Genomic DNA, 20,664 nt, shown 5'->3' on the forward strand with positions numbered 1-20,664 from the left:
TACTTATATTTTAAGCAACTTTAGACTGAAAGAGCTCAGGAAGAGTTGCTTCAAATGCAGGCTGGTTTAGAATAAGAAGTGCACTACATAAAGTTAGAAAACTTTTCTCCAAAAGGAAAGAATTTCAGTGAGTGAATTTTCATTTTTGGTAACATTTGCATAGTTATTTCAGAACTATATGGGAAATTTTTACAAAATAGCTTATGATAAGCCAGACATGAATGAAAACTAAAGTTATAGCAATATAATTCTGTGTATGTTCTTATTCTGGGAAAATCTAAGCAAATTCAATCCTGGTAACAGTTGATATTAAAAACAGTAATACAAGACTCCAGGACCCATGGGGAGGACTGGGTGCTCTATTTGCTGTGGCTCCCCGAAGAAGTTCTTTCTGATGGCAACCAGATGGAAACCCCAGAGACAGGCAGATTTCCGCTGCAACTATCACAGGGCTACATCGTGCCTTTGAAATGACATCAGTCAGGAAATCAGTGACTGGAGTTTCAGATTTCATAGAAGGATTTTGCTTTGCTTTTTGTAGGCCCAAAGATGGCAGGCAGAGGCAATAAATTCTGTCTTAGAACCTCTTCTGGTAGATGTTTAAAGAGATTATATGAGTAAATCAACTGTCCCAATGCCCTGATGTGATATGGACCATCCGGTTTGAATTTGAGTTTCTTTCCTCTTTCTTCCAGAGAACCAATGTAAGTCAACAACTCAAAATAAGTTGGGCCTGATATGTGAAATACAGTGCTGTGGGGGTTATCAAGAACTAAAGTGTTTATTTTTTATGAAGCTTTTTCTATAACCAGGTTTATGACTGGAAAGGGCCAAAGCTGAAATAGTGCAGTACATAGGTTAGCATTTCTCACTGGAGACATTAGGTTGCGTGACTTTAAAACTTAGGTCCTATACATAAATAAATGCTTCTGTTGTTTTCATTTTCATTTTTATTCTTCTATTATTATGGAGCTTTTACTGAAACAACCTTACATGAATGTGGAGGAAATTCTAAAATTGAAGAATACATTTTCCATATGAGTCAACGATGTGTATTGCTTACCTTGTAGCTTTGCCAAGAAGCAGTGAGCAAGGCTTAGACTTCGGGGCAGCTCATTTGGGCAGAGCGCTTGAACTCTCCATTTACTTCTACATAAGTGAATGCTTTCACCAAGAAGGTGAAAGTGTACCCAACCTCATGAGTAGCTGCTGCAATTTCAAATGACTGGAGAGCAGTTAAGACTAATGAAGTCAACGTCTCAAGCAAAGTCTTCGCAAAGATCAACGAAGTTTGTCCTGCTTACTACAACCTCAGGAGTGATGCTGATTCTCAAAGAAGACTGGATGACTAAATTGTTGAGAATATGCGTAAGAATTCATCACCTCCGGGACAACGCTCAAAATGTATGATCTTGGTAGAGTGTGGTGTGAGTGCTTTCAGACACAAGTAACATAAAAATCCAGCTCAAGCAAGTTTAAACAATAAGATAACTTATTGTTTCCATTTTTGTAGGAGACCCAGAGGTTGCTTAGGCTCTTGGGTAGGTAATACAGAGGCTCAAAGATGTCATCAAAGACTCAAGTTCTTTCTCTTTCTCGTTATCTTCAAAGTTCACTTTCACCCGTAGGGTGATTTCTGTCGTGGTCATAAAATGGTGGCAGCAGAGTAAGATTAACAACGCCCAGACAAAGAAAGAATCCTTCTTAGATCCTTTTTATTTATTTATTTTTTAAAGAGGTGAAGAAAGCTTTCTCAGCAGCTTTTCAAGGAAGCCTTCTCATGCCGTGGGAAAGATTGGGTCACATGCTTATTTCTACATCAATCACAGAAAAAAAGAGATTACAACAGTGGGTTTAGACCAATGGTACTCAGCCTTGGGTGCATGTTGGAAGTTGAGAAAAATATTGACACCTGAGTACCACCCATAGATATTCTGGGATGCAGCCTGGGGCATTGAGAGTTTTGAAAGCTTCCCCTGGTGATTCTAATGTGAACAGAGCATTTGAGAACCATAAATTTAAACATCTGGAGTGGGAGTGAAGAAGAGATAAAGGAAAGGATGTTGGATTATAAACCATCATAACCATTGAATATTGTTATATTTTCAGTGTAATTTTAAAAAGATGTATGTGCATGTATAAATGCATGGTATTGGAGTCAGGTTTGGAGGAATCCGTATCTACAAGGAGACCAGATGAGTGTGGTCTGTATTAGGAGAACAAATTGGATACATCCAAAGCCAATCAAAATCATTTATGAGGATGGTTATGATAATACATATATAGCGTTACTTTTAAATTTATCAAAGCACAATGAACTAAAAAGTGATGAGAGTAAATGATACTTAGGAGCCTTTGAAGGAAAAAAAAGTATGAGAATACTCTTAAATTCTGGAAACCCTTTTGAAAAAGTTTCCACTATCAAAGTTCATAGCTTTGGATACTTCAGAATTTTTCAGATTCCTTCTTTGAAAGCCAAATATTTCTTAAGAATTCATGAATGCATGACAGTAAAAAAAATTTTTTTAAGAGATTTTACTGGTTAAAGAATAGCCCTTTGCACTTGAGGTGCAGAGAAGCCTTCTGACAGCTGCTCTTACTATGGTCGGTGGCTAGAGACTATCGTGGAGAGAAGAACATCACTAACTTGAAGAAGGATCATAAAAAGTGATTAAAAAAAAAGAGAGAGATGATGAAACAACAGGTGGGTCTATAATCTTTGTCCAACCCAGCGTGTACCACAGCTAAATCTGTGCCTGCTGCAAACAATATATGGTGCCTACTCAAATTCCCTTTGGCACTTTTGAAAACTATCGTATAATTTAGGCCAGCCCAGGAATGTGCTCACTAAGTGTACTTTGGGAAATACTTGTTAAACCGATTTCCTGGTGAATTCAGGAGTCTGGACACTGTGGACATACTTTCTAGAGCAGTTGCCATGAGTGCTGGTGAAACCTTTAGTCATGTGTCTTTTGTCTTAAGCATTTGGTTCTTGTACTAAAATAATTGGAAACAAAATAATAATAAATGCTTTCTCATTCACCTTTCTTGGTTCCCGTTTGCACAGTACGATTTTAGCCATTTGTTATTTTGAATTGAGGTACCTAGTCATTGATAATGATGTGTTCATTTTCACAAACGTGGAAATTTCACTTTTGAACAAAGGACTTGGACTCAGTTTACATGTTTACCTAATATTCATAATCAAATTATTGGTGGTCCTACTTAAATTAACAAATGCATATCTTTCATGCTTGAAGTGCACATAGAATTCTCTATTTTCAAATAATTTTTCCCTATGAAGGCAATTCCTTTTCTAATATATAAACATTATGATGTTGTAGACAGGATTTCAGTATGTGATGGATCAGTCTTGGCCCAAATCCAAGGGAGCTGATTTAATTAAGCAACCCAAAGAACCTCAATTAATTGTGGACCTAAGTATAAAATAATCGCCTTGTAAAGACCTTCCCCATCCCCCTGCCCAGCCAGGAGAATATTAAAATAAGACCACACTCTACCTATGGCTAATTAATTACTTTCTGGCTAATGCCTGGCTCTACTTTTCAATATAAAATGATTATGGATACAGAAAGGCAAGTGTCCTCTAAGAGTATATTTAATTCCCAATGTCATAGGACATTTTAAATAAGTATATTGCACATCTTTAAAATCTGTCATGGTTTTTCTATTGTGGTCAAATAGAGTTTAAAAGAAAAAGAGATTATGGCAAGTATCCAAATAAACCTCATTGTATTCTACAAATTATATACATATATACAATGCTTTCTGTGAGTGCTCTTAAAATTTTCTCTGCCTTTAACAATTTGAGAGACACTTTTAATTGACAAATGTTACCTCATTTGTAAAAATGCATGGTTATATGGTTTCTAAAGTCACTTTGGTAACCAGTGCTCTCTTACCTAATACTTGTTAAAAGGTTGTTATGTACCTTTTACACCTGCTTGTGGTTTCAACTGCCAGCTATCAGAGAAGAGTCCCTATAATTGACAAAAGGTGGTAAGGCAGGTAGATTTTTCATTTCTTATCTTGTGATACATGGCTAATGCCTGGCTCTACTTTTCAATATAAAATGATTATGGATACAGAAAAGCAAGTGTCCTCTAAGAGTATATTACTAGTAAACACTACTATCTCCTAAATAGATCCTTTGAAGGCAGAAAAAGGAAACACTCTTAGAGAAAGCTTTATAACCTGGGGACTGTCTTCCTGTTCATTGTGGCTTTGTCCTTTGGGAAAGTCTGTGTGACCTCTCCTCCTTGTATTAAATAAAACAAGGGTGTAAAGACTGATGATTTGATTAGGTGAGTTAGGTACAGAAGTAGCTCTGGCATCTATTACTTCCACTCTGTTATCCATTATTTCTGTTCTGTTAACGGCAGCAGACATTTGATTAACTACTGAGATTTGGACATGAAGGGAATCCAAGGTAGGTTGTGAAGTAAATCACATAGCTAAATCTTCACTTCATCTTCACCTCACCTGTTCCTGTTTCCAGATTTCTGGCAGACTGGCAGCTGGAGTTCTCCTCCTCAGGGGCAGGAGAGGCTCTAATTAGTTCAAGAGTAAGTGATAACAAATGCCTATTACAATAGCCTGCATATATATCATTTATATCATTTGGGGGATATCATTTTTTTGGAAGAATTAAAAGCAAATCTCCCCTTTCCCCCAAATATATACATTAGTAAACTAAAAGGGGAAGTTAAAAGAATTAAAGAATTAATAAATATTTACAAAAATTTTAACTGAAAAATCACAGCAGAGAACGAGGCCTGCCTTATATACATTTCATAGCTTGAGTTGTAAGCAAAAGCTTCAAGTAAAAACGGGCAAAAATCCAAATTTCTTAGTAGTAATCAATGTTATAGCATCCAACAATCACAACTAACATTTAGCTTAGGTGTTAACATTTACTATTATATAATCCAAAGTAACAGAAAAAATTCATTTGAAATACAATTATATATTTCATTTCCTTACTGACTTGTTTTTGTACATCCAGGTCATAAAAGAAGGCAACTTTGTTCTATATGGCTTATACAGAATCAGATGTTACAGCCAGATATAACTGTTAAGAGCACCTAGTAGTTCAAATATCTGAAACCTCAAGGGGTAAATGAATTTCTTATGGCCTAAAATTTGACTGGAAGGTCTGAAATTCATACCTTAGTCTTTTTGTTGTCAGTTCAGTGCTTATTTTCCCCTACATTGAACATATTAGAAAGCTTTCATACTTGTAGTATTCACAAGGAGGCACAGTCAATTCTGGAAAATCAAAATTGGAAAATGAAGAGAACTATTGATTATAAAACTAAAGACCAACCAATCAACCAAGTTACGGAAGAAAAATTAAGTCACAAACCACATCTCATAACCTGAGAAGAACCAAGGAAAAAATCATCCATTTAATACTGGTACTTCACAAAGAGCTTAGGTCAGGATCCAAAGTCGACTGTGTTGAGACCGGAGGTTAAAGGACTGAAAAAATGGAGTGGATTCATACTGTTAAGGTCAGAATTGGTCTTATTGGACAGCACAGTCTATCTTAAAATGGCACACTGAACCTGTCTTTGTTGGTTGAGAAATGGTCCAGCCATGGGCTGCAATCATTTACTCACCAGAGGAATGCAAACACACCCACTCCCAACAGTTCCTTGTCTCATGCCACACTCTTTTTTACAGCCTAACGTAGAACATAAATGGCGATTTAGGGTTACCTGCTTATATAAAGATGCCATTCTGGCAATTGTTGTTTGAGGGAAAGACATGGAGACTGTTACTGGCAGAGAGAATGCAAAACTGATTTAGCTCATACTGTATGCTCCATGCTCCTCTAAATTAAATGGGAAACTTTCTCAAACAGTATTTGTTATTATAATTTTAAGTGTACAAAGCTCCACATGTAACAAATGTAAAGATGCCAAGGATCAGTAAGATTTAAAGAGTGAAATAGAGTTAACAAAGCCAAAGCCAATATAACACATGACTACATATTCCATCCTATAATCTCATAAATCAAAGCTTTTAACTGTCTGGATTCATAGGTGACTGTATTCTTTCCAGTATGCATTCTTTCTTCTTCCAGGGGTTGTTCAATAACGGCAGGTACGTTCCTACCATAAAGTTCACAGTGTTCTAGAAACTGGATACATTCTTGAATAACACTGTCACAAAGCACAGTCATATGTTTTGACATGTTTTCTAACAAGGACAGGAAGCATCTTTTGGCATAATACCAGGTATCAGTTCCCAGTTTTTTATTATAAGGTTCTAAGCTTTTGATAACTCGAGAAATCCCAAAGTCGTAATTTCCTTTGGCACAATAAAGTGTCCCAATCACCAAATTCACAATGCAGAGATGGTAAATTTTCTTATTTGGGTCATTATAGGAGAGCTGTTCTTCCTCCTTCTCAATTTTTCTCATCAATTCCTCGGCTTCTTCATTTTGACTTGTCATAATATATGAAACACAGAGGTTAGCCAGTACAATAGCACTGACATTCAGGATGTTGTTATAATGCTTCTTGACTATGGGCTCATAAAAACCGATGGCTTCTTTGTATTTGTTTTCCTGCATGAACAGAACATGAGCCACATTCAGCTTCCACACATCATGGTCATTGCAGAATTCCACAGATTTGCGGAAGATCTTTTCTACCATTGGGTAATTTTCAAGGTTCCAGTAGATTTTCGCCTGGGCCATCAACACAGGAATGTATTTTTCCACGATGTCGTCGTATTCATTCACTGCCTTTTTGACAGCTTCATCATCTCTACTGTGTCTTGCTTCCTGCACTTCTTTGGTGAGTCTCCGGAGCTGCTCCGTCAGCATCCCTGCTAGTCCATCAAGCTTAATGAATGCCTCTTCAGGAGCTGTCTGACAAGTGATCATGGCATCCAAGAAGTCATAGAGATAGGGTGTGAGGAACTTATAAGTCAAATGAGCATTCTCTGCCAGGACATCTGCTGCCAGGTCAAAATACTCATACTTACAGTAGAGCAACAACAGGTTGCCAAAGGTCTCTGGGGGGAAGGGGTTCTGTTGGAGCAAAAACTGTAGCTTTTCAAACCCTTCTGTAGGCTTGGCATCCATGTTCATCAATGCCTGGTTGTGCAGGGTCACAGGGTCTAACTCCTCCTCTGCCCTAGGTGGCATGTCAGTGAGGGTTTCCTGGGCCACCTCACAGTTTCTCAGTTGGTATTCTATGGCGGCCTTGAGGTTGAAGGCTTCCACCACAGCAGTCTGGTGAAGGACTAAAGTGTTGCCAACACTGCAAACATCAATGCCTTCGGTGGTCATGCCCACACCCAGCTCTGGGTGCTGGCGGATGCCATGCTCAATAATGTCTGCGATGTACTTCAGAGCCGAGGCATACTGCCGGTTGCTGTAATAGGCTAAAGCCAGGTTGTAGGAAAGGTCAGGCCGGTAGCCCGAGGCCTGCAAGGCTGCAAAGAACTTGGAACACGCGGCTTCATACTGTCCCTCCTTGTAGAGCAAACATCCCAGGTTGACCTGGCCATCGGGCTCATTCTCGCCCCCACCGTCTTCTCCCCCTTCCCCACTCAGTAGCTGCTCCACCAGGCTCCTGGCCCCGGGCAGATCGCCCTCGCTGTACTTGATAGCAGCTTGTAGATGGAGGACCCGGCTGTGGTAGGTGGGGTTGTCCAAGAGGAGGAAGGACACCCGGGTGGCCTCTGGATAAAGGCAGGCCTTGTAGAGGGCCTGGGCCTGGTACAGGCGGTACTGCTCCAGTTCCGGGTGCAGCTGGCTCAGCTGCTCATAGCACTCGGCCGCCAGAGCGAACTCCTGCAGGCGGTAGTAGCAGTAGCCCAGCAGCGACAGGCCGGCGCGGCTCCTCGGGCTCCGCTGGAGCTCTCCGCCCAGCAGCTGCACCGCTTCGGCGTAGCGGTTATCCCGGATTAGCCGGTACACGACGGCGGTGAACTCCCCGTCGGGGATCTGAGTACTGCCCAGCCCCGCCATAACCGCCGCGGAGGGTGTGCGTCCTAGTTACCAAGGCAACAAAACCAACCGGAAACGGAAAGCTGACCGGAGATTTCTTGCCACGGAAGGAAACCGTTAGTAATAAAAAGGAATGGTTTTTATTCCTTTTTAGGAATAAAAAGGAAGGTTGGGTTTTTCGATTACTGATGCAATCCTCCAAGACAGGCTGCGGAGGTCGTGAATCACAGAAGAGAGAGGAAAGTCTTCCTGGTAGTTCACAGAAGGAAACTACCTCCCGGCATGCACCGGTATGTGAGTGCGCGCGCTGCTTACTGGGACATGTAGTCTCTACGGGAAGGACCGGTAGGGTTTCACTGGCCTGTTCCTGTAGTAGGTGAGAGTTGCTGGCTGCTTGTAGTGTAACCTTGGTCTCAGGCGGTGTAGGAAAGTTTAGGGTCTTATGTGCCTTGCATTTTTGAGCCTTATACACTGTGTGCTTCATACATATGGTGTCGTTTCGCGTTTTGTTTTTGTAAATTAATGGAAAGGGAAAGCTGGAATATTTCCTTGGAATTGTAGAATTAGAGTAGGTTCTGTTTCTAAGTTGCCTTGATGGCATACTTTCCAAGAACATAATATGCAGAGGCCGAGAGTCCTTACTTTTGTCATTTCCAAGGTTGACAATAGGATATGGTTTTCTGAATCTTGTACTGGGAGATCTTCAATTTTATTTTATTTTATTAGTTTTTCCATTTTTTAAGTTTATTAGGGTGACAATGGTTAGTAAAATTACATAGATTTCAAGTGTGCATTTCTGTAATACATTATCTATATATCACATTGTGTGTTCACCACTGAATCAGTTCTCCTTCCATCACCAAATATTTGACCCCCTTTATTTTATTATGTTTTCAGTTTACTTTTATTTTTTTTATATTAGTTTATGTGTACAAAACAGCATAATGATCAGACACTTATACCCCTCACAAAGTGATGACCCTCCCCCCAGGTCTACTACCCCTCTGACATCATATATAGCTGTTACATTACCACTGATTATATTCCCTATGCTGTACTTTACATCCCGTGACCATATATATGCACATATAGGGGGTGCCAAAAAAATGTATACAAGTAGACACCTTGATCACAGTTGCTCAAGCAGTAGCTCATCGTAATCAGAAGTGTCTGGACGCTGATGGTAACCACTTTGAGCACCTCTTGTAATTGCAGAAGTCAAATGTGACCTGTATTCATCTTTTGTTATTGGTATTTATTGAATATTACAATTTTAATACAGTTTTCCTTTCTTAAAATTTGTATGCATTTTTTGGCACCCCGTGTGTGTGTGTGTGTGTGTGTGTGTGTGTGTGTGTGTGTATATGAAATTATAGTTGACATTCAGTATTATCCTACATCAGCTTCAGGTGTACAGTGCAGTGAGACTCAATTTTAGAACCAACTGTCTTCCGCTTTACTTTTTAATAAATAATTATTACTGAGCAGATATTGGCATTTAAACCTGGCCATGTTTACTGCCCTGGCCCTCCAACTTTTTACCCCCTTCTTCCACCTCGCCCCCAACTCCGGTTCAAGCCTTACTGTTTCTCAGTTTAGTTGTGCAGGACACAGCTCCCTGGCCCATGCTGGTATTTTGAGTCTTGTGCTCCCCCCAACGGAGGCTGTAGGTCATAATGGCTGCTGTCCCACTCACGGTGGCACACAGTAGCCCTTGGCAGCCCTTGGCAGCACTTAGCAGCACTTGGTAGCTTACGCCAACCTATGCTAGCCTGCGGCTGCTCACGAGAACTGTTGTTCACAATCTTAGCTATAGAGGGCACAGCTCACTGGCCCATGTGGGAATTGAACCAGCGACCTCACCATTAAGAGCACGGTGCTCCAACCACCTGAACCACCAGGCCAGCCCTCCAACTTTCACTGAAAATAAGAAAGCAGTCTTCCTTTATCGCCCTACTGCTCCACTGAGTTTTCATGATCTGAATTGGCCTGTCTAGTACCCAAGATAAATGGTGTCTGAATAAAAGCATGTCTTTGTTATACACTTAAAGACTTCAATGTAAGTCTGCCTTTATAGTTTGCTGCCCAGACATCTTTTTTATATATAAATTTCAGAGCCAATGTCAACTATATTGTATGGTATTCTATTAGACCATTTACATATATTAATTCTAATCTTAATATCCACCCTATATTCTGTATATTATAGATGAAGAATCTGTGTTCGAGAAAGATTCAAATAATTTTCTCAAGTTCACACAGAAAATAGTTAGTGTCTGTGTCATGATAACCAAGAGCTAATTTCAGTGGGAAATAGTGACTGCTGAATAACCAACTCTATATACTTCCTATAGATGAGTGTTTGGTGCTAAATTATATGATGGAAGATTGGTGTGTTTTTTTCTTCATTAAAAAAACCCAACCAAGTTGGTGTGGGCAGTAGAAATTTGAACTTTGGCCTGAATTGCAGCTGTGAGCAGATATTAGGAAGTAGCTACTGGGAGTGCTATTCCTAGTCACCTGGAATAGCTAGGAGGAAACTTCTGCGGGTGTGTGATTACTCCCATCATAAAACAACTGACTTTATGTACTCATTCAGTCTTTTCTCTTGGCAGAGCTGTGTTCTTATGGGTGGAACCAGAAAAGGAAACTCCCACTGCATGAATACCAATACAGGGACAAACCATGCCCATTTCAGGAGTGAGTGGGGCTCTGGGCCACCAAAGTTGCCCAGAGAAAGCAGTTGATTAGGACCAGTATAACCCTACTTGGAGGCTTCTTACAGCCCAGTCCCTGAGTGTACCCTTGAAGGGCCTTCAACCCAGAGAGGTTGAGGGTTGCTGCTAGTGCTGCTCAATAATCGAGGGTGAGTCGGGCAGATCTTCACCTCTGGCTGCGTGACTACACTTGTCCCTGGGAAACTCAGGCTCACTATTTTAAAATCCTTATGTATGAACTGTTCCCTTGGGTAAAATTGCTATTAAATGAAGGTAAGATGATAGAATCTGGAAACAGGAAATTACCTTGTATGTCTTTAGTCTGTCTCACTGTTTCTGAGAGTTATATTTGCATCGTGAAAACATTCACTTTCAAATACCTTCCTGGAAATGTATGAAAAATGGAAGGACTGTCAGCTTTCCCCCAAATTTCTCTGATCCCTACAGGCATTAGTTGAGGTTCCCCTCTTTGTGTTGGCACCTATCTGTGAATGTGGCAGCTGAAGGGGACAAGAGGGAGGCCCTTCTGTGTCTTCCTCCATATTTCATGTGCTGCTGCTCCTGAGGTCTGGCTTGGAAAAACAGGACATTCGGCTTAGACAGATGGAGGGCAGGGTCATTTTCAAAATGAAATGAGTGCACAAATCACACTGTGAAATTGGCATGACCATCATTGCTGCTGTGATAGACCGACTTTTATTTAGTCTCTGATAGGCAGTCGGGGAATAGATTCCGTTCTTTTGTTTGTTTGTTTGTGTGTGTGTGTCTGTGTGGGTGTCGGGTGATCGTGAAAGAAAGCCTTTAAATTCATGATAGAAATTCTGGAAAGCAAAAAATGGGGTGGAATATTATAAAATGTCATAGGATCATTTTGTTTCCAACAGAATCTTGAAAAGCTGGAGCATATATCAAAAAGTAAGTGTACCCTACCATTCCTAGCAATAAGAAAGCATTTACTGGTTGTAATAAAATGATTTAGTGCCTATTGAAAGGAATTAGGTTTTGGGAAAATGACGTTGGACTCAGGGTGGATTTTGCTGCGTAAGAGGAGGCATTTTTACCACGTAGAATTCTATTTAGGCAAAATGTATAGAAGCTAAAAGCATGTTTGGTTCTTTAACATGTTTGTTTCTGCCTGCCAAAATGTGAGATGATGAAATCCCACATTCAATTTGTATGTATAATCTATTTGTTATTAACTTTTAAAACTAGTTGGAAGGTGTGCTGTCTTATTTATCCTATAAATGTGACTACTTCCTGTTGGTAACCATTGATAATTTATTAACATCTCAACAACCACAGCTATGGTCAGACATCTTCCTTGCTAAAGGAAGAAATTCCTGCAAAACCATTTCCCAATTCTTCTTTCTTTTCCCCTTTCATTCCAGGCCATTTTCTGCAGGATGGCCAGTTTGGGGGATAGTGTGGGCGGGGGGGAACTTAGTTACCTTGCTTCCTCTCCCCGCCATCTCCCACCATAAACAGGGAAGAAAAGAATAAATTAGTGCCAAATAGGTAATCTAGTTGACTGATTTTTAGGAGCATCTGTTCAATCTTTTAAGACTTTTGGAAAGATTGTATACCAGATCAACACCTGGGAACATTTATCCTTAGATGGTGAGACATTTAACCTCATTATGAACTCTCCTTTCCCTTGTAATTCGTTTTATTAATATTTTAATTAGATTTTCTTCTTGGATATACCTTGCTTTTTATCAAGTAGTTTATATTTTGGAGCTTATGGTGTTATGATCTAAATTAACATATCAGGGAGAGCACAGTAGCATATGGTTTATAAAAGGAATTAGCAGGGAAGGCACAACTGTGGATACTGGCATTTAAAAAAAAAATCAACCAACCATCCAAACAAAAAGCGACTCTAGCCCATGTGTTTATAAAGGGTATTTTCAAGACCGGGGCCTGCTTTGCCTAACTTCTCTCATTAATCCTTACAGCTGTTCTGTGAATTAGGTGATTCTTATTGTTGGCCCCACTTGAAAAGCATGGACTGCAAAGCACAAAGAAACTGGTGGTTGCTAGCCAGCACCCGGGGACTGGTGATTGCTTCAGCTGGCCAGTAGGGGCCACACTACACCTCTTCTCTGTCTCCCCCTGGCACCTCCTCTCCAGTCATTTGAATTGGCTTTGGATCATTTGCTGCAGTTTGTTCTAATAGAAGAGGCACAATGGTGTAAGAATTTTAAAGTTTAAGCACCGAAGCCGTTGTGTAATTGTATGGCATCAGTGTGGCTGGCAGCCCTGCATTGATGCCATCCCCCTGTGTAATTGCCCATGTAAATTTGAGCAATCTGTAAGGACGCAGGAACCTGCATTGGCTGCAGAGTCTTCTCCCTCTAGAAAAACTTCAATAATTCGAAGAACATTTTGTCACTTGAAATACTAGCTGTCCCAGTATTTCTCTCACATAGGAACACCACAGATCGAGACAGGGTTAATGGGCTAACGTGACAGTCAGAATTTAAATTGTTGGCATTTGGATGCATGCTTGCCTCTTTTCAGCCCTCAAATCACCCTTCTCTAGAGAAATAAAGGTTATTCTAGATCTTTAGTCAAATTTTAAGCATTTTATTAAAAAAAGATATTTACGTCTCTTAAAGCTGATTGTTTCAAAATAATGAATTAGTTGCTTATGAAATGGCCAACCAGACTATAATGTAGTATTCTTACAAGAAACATCAGCCTGGGAAATGTACACAAAGGAAGTGACTTAAAAGAGCTCAATTTAAAACATTTTCCTTCTTTTGTGTAAAACAATAATAATTAGGAAGTAAATCAGTAAGGGATACTTTTTAGATTATTGTACATCAAAATAAAATGCAAATGCAATTTTCCCCTAAGGGAATGAGACTCAACAAAACCTAGCCTATTTCCACACTGTGCTGTTTCTTTTTTTTTAAAAAAATTCATCCAGATATGATTTAGTCTAATCTGAAGACAAAAAATGTGATTCTAATAAACGTACATGTACACAAAGATAAAAGATGGCCTCAAATAATGTTTTTTCACAGCAAATAGGTTATCTACTTGATAAAACATATTTTTGTACCAGTGCATACATTCAATGACATTGGTGTGTGTGTGTGTGTATGTATTACACAGATAAACAACTTATCTTTAGTACTGTAGAGAGATGTAACAAATATGCAAGAACATTCAAAATGAAAGTGGAGAAGATATACAACCCCAAACTACTAGCTGAGGAAAAGGTAGTAACACAGACAATGTAAAGAGGACATTAGGCACTGCTGAATCCATGTGCTCATCATGAAATACTCCACACACACTTCATTTTATTTCTGCCAGCTGTGTGTTTTATTCTATTATTGCTCACTTATGAAACTTAGGAAATTTTGGCCTTCTTGTAGCCCACGCTCCAACCAACTGAGCCATCCGGGAGCTCAGTTGCAGCTCTGCTCAAGGTGCCATGTTAAATCTTAGTTGTGGGGGGCGGGGGCAGCCCACCATCCCTTGTGGGAGTCGAACTGGCAACCTTGTGGTTGAGAGCCCATGCTCCAATCCACTGAGTCATCTGGCCACCTGGGAGCTGAGCTGGAGCTCATTGACTTCATTCTAGTTGTGGAGGGCACGGCTCGCTGACCCATGTGGGAATCGAACCGGCAGCCCTGTTGCCCAGAGCTCTCGCTCTAACCAACTGAGCCACCTGTCCACTGTTCTGTTCTGTTCTGTTCTGTCCACTGTTCTGTTGCTTTAATGAAATGCTTTTTGAGTTTTTCTTTTTACCAGCCAGAACATTTTTCTTTAGAAAAATCTTCCCTTAATATGTTCATATTTTGGTCCTGCGTAAAGGAAATTGTTTCACACGATTACTGGGGATAAACTGTATTTTATCTTTCCGCAATTCATTAAGTGTCAGCAGGAGGAATGGATTTTAAAATAATTATGCTGCAAAGTAAATTGAGCAGACTTTTAATGACCTAAGGTAAGTGGATGAAGTATGAAAAATTTTGATACATGAAAAAAGCAATTGAATTTCTGTAGCGATATTGTTATTACACTAACAAAAATTTAAAGAGTATTTCTAACTCAACATGTACGTAAATATACCTGCAAATGTATAGACATCTCAGATTTTAGAAACAAAACACACATGCAATTTTAACTTCTTTTGACTCACTTTATAAATTTATTTCTAAATTAAATTGACTCCCATTTATGGGATCTATGATACGAGATCACTTAAAATTGTCCTTTATGAAATGAAAAGGTATATTAAAGAATTGTACTGATGACCATATCTTTCATGATCACTGGAGGCAGGCTCAGACAACCTGTGATAAGGTTTTTATATCCGCCCCATATATGTAACTTTTTATTTTGTCTTCAATGAGAAAATGACCTTTTTCTAGGATCTTTTTTAGGTATGTTCCTAATTTATTTGAGAAGAGTAGACAAGGCAGTTATCTGGAAAACATTTTAAAAGTTAAATACTGCTTGGCCCTTTGGTGTAGAAAGGAACTGAAGAAAAGTCAGCGCTTTTATTTTACAGACAGAAAACCTGAGACCTGGAGATAACAGGTCCAGCTGGTGGTCATGCCAGGATGGAGCCCCAGGCCTAATGTGCACTGCATGGCACCTTTTACAGTTTGCCAAGAGGTCCCTACCGGCCAGGATTGCCAGCTACATTTCAGGTTGTGTGTGTATTATGTACATACTGACCAAGAAGAGAATAAACAGCATCTCTGGGGAAAAAAATTGCATCTCATGGAGAAAGTAGGATGAAGTCATTTCAACCATGAATGCCAAGACACCTGAGGAAGCAAATAGTCTGGTCAGTTGGAGGTTTTATGAGAAGGCTCACATTTTAAATGCCTTCCACCAACAGGAAATAAGCATCAATAATAAGGATTGGGAACTTTCTCTCTTTTGGGAAAGCAGAATATATGGATAATTATACATACCTCACATTCTTGGAAAATTATATGTTACTTAGAAAAGGGATTAAAAATATCTCAAACTCCCGTTTTCAACCTCTAACCCCCTCGGTTGTTGGCACCAGAGGCTGTGACCCTCCTTTTCTACTGCTTCTTGGTCTCCAAGGAACAGACCCATGGCATTAGTCAGCGGTTTCTGAATTTTGACCCACAATAGGAAAGATACTTTGAGACAGGAAAAATAGATGGAGGCAATTACAAATAGCTACTTGATTGATGGTTGACATTGTCAGGGCTCCACTGTATGGCAAATTGCAATGGTGTTGCACTCCCCTTGCCACCACTGGATGTTGCTATTGGCAACTGTGCAGTGAAGCCAATAAAAAAGCAAGAAAATGAGAGGAAAACTCAACCTTAGTGGAAGCCGGTAGGGTTTGTGCTATAAATTATGTTCCCCTTAGCAATACGCAGCATTAGTGTTCAGGGTGGCTTTAGCGAGCTGCCTGCAGTCTCCCTCAGACCCTGGGTCTAGTTTTCTCATAAAGCACATGCTTTAAAATTTTGCTCTAGATAGACTGGCATCCGTCTGTCTGGGCTATGTGTTTATTTATTGTTGGGGAGGATAACAGATGTGGGTTCATCTCTGCCTCACATGGACTGATTTTCAATTCCCCTTTGTTATATAAACATGTGACACAACAGACAGAAACACCGGCGTCCTGCTTCTGAGCTGCAGACACCCTAACTCCACCCACCCTTTGTTCCTTACCTGAGGAGGAGACACAGCCCGGCTCCAGCTATTTTCCTTTATAGCAGAGTGATTCAGAAAACTGGCTTAATAAAATCCATAAATCTGAACAACCTCCTCTTACCTGCCCTGCGGAGGCAATTTTTCCTGCATTCATCTTCTCCTCTAGTTTCTCCATTCTTCCCTGCAGAGACAGCTGTAAAGGGTAGCTAGGAACATTATTTTTTAGGGCTCCCACTTCTTCCTTCTCTCTTTTGTCAAACCCCTCCCTGCTCAAGTATCTCTCTTTTCTAAGCAGTTGACAACAGGATTCTGTACCCGCATTTTTTTGGTTAGAAGTGCCATTTTTCTTTGTTTGGATTGACTTTCACCTTCCCTTCGGCAGTTTTCTTATCACCTGCCTTGGTCCCTAGCTTTACTTGCTCATCTTCTTTTGTTTCTCCTCTTCCTCTTCCCCCTCCCCCCCTCCTTTTACCCCTCCGCTTGGTTTACAATTTTCTCTTTATTCTTGTCACGTAGACTATTCCATATGAATACCTACTCTTCCCCCACCTCCATTTTGGTACCTTAATTTACCCATTTTTTAAACGTTTCCTGAATGTCTACTATGTGTCAGGAAAACAATGCTGTCTGTGGAACTTGGCCCCTTTAGCATTTGAGTAATAAAGTTAATAGCTGACACTGACCAGTGACAACAAGAGCAAAAGGTGGTTTGTAAATTTTAGATTTTTTTAGAGCTGGAATGGACTTCAAAGTTCTTCTGGTCCAGGGATTTTGAAACTCCTCAGAGCCCTTCTATGGACCACCATGTATGAAATCAAAGAGATGAGGTGTGTGTGTGTGTTTTGTTTGTTTGGGTTTTTTTTTTTTAGCAGTATAAGTATTTTATTTGGAAAGATGGAGGTAAATTGGGAAAACAACTAAAAAAATCAACAGTGGTTGCCTCAAGAGCAGGAGTCAGGAGTAGGGGTGAAGAGGGGTCCTACTACCTAAATCCTTTAACTCTGTATCTCCTTACCCAGCTTCAGACAGAGGACTTGGGCTTTTACATATTATATCTTGGGCAATCCTTGTAAGATTGATTTGAACAAAGAGTTCTAAGGTTAAAACATGTTTGAAAATCATTTCCTAGTGTAATCTCAGTTGACAAATGAGACAGGCTGGGAGTAGTTAAGTGACTTGTCCAAAATCATCCAGTTAATCATGCCCAAGCTATAAGTCTAGCTTCTTGCTTAATGTGGATAAGGCATATCCCATCCTCATTCTTGTAAAACGGGGAGCAAGTAGCTTTCTAGTCATTGCATCCATTTACTGTAGTTTATTTTTACCCATTATAAGCCTGGCTTTCAATAGTATATTTGTTCTTTGCACAGACCATTATTTCTTAACCTTTCAAGCATTATTTCTTGTACGTAAGGAAAAATCCAAAATTGGGAACTCCTGAATTTGGCTGTAGGTTGGTACTGACAGTCACTTTAAATTTTATACCAAAACCATCACTGGGAGAACCAAGGTAGTCAGTGATCGTTCTCCATGGCTCTGCTGTGACCTGTGAAATGTCTCACCGTTGGAAATCGTTCCTAAACATTCATATGCCACCTGTGGTAAATCCTTTTCCTTTCATCCTTCCTTAAAGTCTATTAATCCATTCTTTCTGGGAGTAGACTTGGTCTACAATAAAGGTTGAATTAAAAACTTCAAAAAGGGGATCGCAATCCCAATGTGGTGTTGTGAGTCCTGGATAAACACCAATCAGAAAAACACATCTGTATTTCTAATAGGAACCTTTTTAGGGGAAAACTGGGAATGGCTGGTATTTGTAAGGATAATACAGTTTATCTTTTAGGTAGGCAAGTCCAAAGGCTCTGAGCTATCATTAAGAAGCTTTAGGAGAAAAATAAAATACCTCTACAGAATCCAAATTGGGATTCTTGGGACAGCCTGGCACAAAAAGGGTGCTCTGGAGAGGCTGCAAAGGCAGGCATTGTTTGACTTGTAACAGATAAAAGAGCCACATACAAAATGAAGCAGCGCGAATGACACCTTTACTGTTGTGTGTTCCCCTGGCTCAGAAGGAGCAGGGCTGACTGGCCTTGGGTCCGGGACCCACAACAGTCCTCTGCCCAGCGCGGTCTCGTGTCCATCTCAGCCATGTCTGGGCATCGGGGGAAGCCGAGGGTCCTGGAGTGTGCCCTTGCCACCTCTTCTGTCCTTCCTTCTGTCCTTCCTGCTGACTGTACTCCAAGGTGAAAGCCCAGGCATCCTTCCAGAGCATCCTCAAGACTTTCTGTCTGTCTGAGTGTAAAGGGACAAAAGGATGATATGGCTGGACCAAGGCTGCCTTTAGGATGCAGTCCCTTGGCAGCAGCGGCTGACCTGGTGGGTTAGTTAGTCACTGTGGGCCCCGGCCACCGTGAGGCTGGCAGAGGAGGGTGAGACTAGTAGCCTTTTCTGGTGCAACTCTTCCCACTTCCTTCTGTTCGCAGCTACCGAATCCACCATTGGCTTCAGTTTCTCATTGACCTTCACCAATGCCTAAAATAAAACAATAAAATGGTGTGGGAGAGAGGAACTGGAGTCACTGACATGATTTTCCAGCTTTCACTTATGACAATGGAAACCGTCTGTAAGAAATGAAAGTGATAATTATTTTGGTAATCGTGAGCTATTTACAAGAAGTAAATATGCATTTAATGCCATGGTTTTATATTAAGGGAGCCTCTGCAGAAAATGAAAAAATAAGACAGGTGGCTGTGTAGTACTCCAGGAGGTACCAGCTAATTAGATTACAATCCTGTTTTAAATCCACATCAAACAAGACAGGAAACAAACAAAATATCCAGCTCACACATATCTACTAATATGTGTATCTTTGCCTGCCATGGAGGCCTCCAGATCTCAATAGACCATGAAATTAAATTTTTACAGAAATACACCTACCATTTGCTCCACCAAACGTGACTGTGGGTAAACTTATCGGAACAAGAAAAGCCAGGTAAAATCCTGAAACGAGGAGGTGCTCATTTTTAAAGCTAAGGATCTGAGAGCTGTGCCAAATGTACAGATCACCATGAGAACAAGAATGGAAAAATAGACATAAGAGAAAAGAAAAGAATGTGGAAGAGAGGGATGGAGGGGTGTGGGAGAAATGAAGGAAGAGGAAAAGTAGGGGTGGTCATATTCAAGGTCTTACAGGATACTCTTCTAAATATTTTCTTTTGGACTTAATTGTGTGTGTGTGTGTGTGTGTGTGTGTGTGTGTGTGTGTGTTAAAAGGCTCCTACTCTCAAATGGTACAAACTTCTGGCCTCATCAAACTTGGATCGCCCCTATAGTGGAACAAACAATGACTAAAGCAAGGATTGTGGAGCCATGGAGTGCTGGCCCATGGAAAGGGAACACTTAACGTTCCCACTTTATGCCTTGGGTCAGTGTTCTGTGGCCACAGATCACACCCCCAAGTTCCATGCAGATACCTTGCGGGTGTGTCCCATTCACTACCAGGGGAGCAAAACCACTGCAATTTCAGTGCACCTCCTCAAAAGCTGTCTCCAAGCATGACATGTGATGGGGGGTGGTTCAGAGCAAAGTCCCCCAATAGGAAGAACGGCTCTTCCAGCTGAGGATGGTCTTCCCTGAGCACGACTACAGGCTACCTGTGTATCCCCACAAATAACCGTTCACTCCAGGTACTTACGGGGATACAAATAGAATACAACCGGATGTAAGTTAAGTGGGGGTTGAAAAGACCAGAAAGAATCAGGTGTCTTACTGAGCAGTGAGCTCTCCCACCTGGCTGAGGTGGTGGCCCTTTACATCCATGTCCCTTAAATAGAACATATTCTCTCCCTTAAAAGTGGTATACATCACACCAAGCAACAACATCTAATTTTAAACCAGATGTATTAGTTGCTCCATATGAAAATAAAACATAATAGCTCAGGCAGTGATCAAAATCCCCTTTATTTCCATGAGAAAAATGCAGGTGCCTGTTTCTGCTCCATGCGCGGTGCTTTTATTTAGACAAGAGTGTGAGGCAGCAGTGAAGGCCGTGGTTTTATGTAGTAGAGTTTGGCACTAGCTCCTCTTCACTCTGATCAAGCCTTTTAATTAAACTGACTACTATAATTTCTATGGAAATTAGTGTTTACGTTATTTTCCTGCTACAAAAGCATTTCTCTAAAACTTTTTCTTTTTTTTTAAATCCCAGGAGCACAAATTGGAATTTTTTTTCCTGCCTGAAATGTAATTAAAAACTCATTTGATTACTGTATTTCTGGCTCTGTTTTACTTATTAAA

The 20,664-nt window shown here is 40.4% G+C and overlaps 2 protein-coding genes across 4 annotated transcripts in view; both read right to left on the minus strand.

The window, feature by feature from the left end:
• Positions 1-1,087: 1,087 nt before the first annotated feature.
• LOC308498817 (intraflagellar transport protein 70A) lies at positions 1,088-8,020 on the minus strand. Its single transcript, XM_081051502.1, has one exon. It carries the CDS (start codon positions 8,006-8,008, stop codon positions 6,011-6,013), a length of 1,998 nt encoding a protein of 665 aa, XP_080907628.1. The 5' UTR covers positions 8,009-8,020; the 3' UTR covers positions 1,088-6,010.
• A 5,258-nt stretch (positions 8,021-13,278) lies between these two features.
• The window catches only part of PDE11A (phosphodiesterase 11A), a gene marked incomplete at its 5' end in the record, with an annotated part of 327,465 nt that continues 320,079 nt past the window's right edge, over positions 13,279-20,664 (minus strand). For all 3 annotated transcript variants that reach the window (XM_081051501.1, XM_081051500.1, XM_081051499.1), the window contains one exon: positions 13,279-18,900. In XM_081051501.1, the coding sequence (XP_080907627.1) occupies positions 18,754-18,900 (147 nt within the window). In that variant the 3' untranslated portion in view covers positions 13,279-18,753. The remainder of the gene's footprint in view (positions 18,901-20,664) is intronic.

This window comes from Rhinolophus hipposideros (genome assembly GCF_964194185.1).
Source record: "Rhinolophus hipposideros genome assembly, chromosome: 6".
In the NCBI taxonomy this organism is placed as follows: Eukaryota; Metazoa; Chordata; class Mammalia; order Chiroptera; family Rhinolophidae; genus Rhinolophus; species Rhinolophus hipposideros.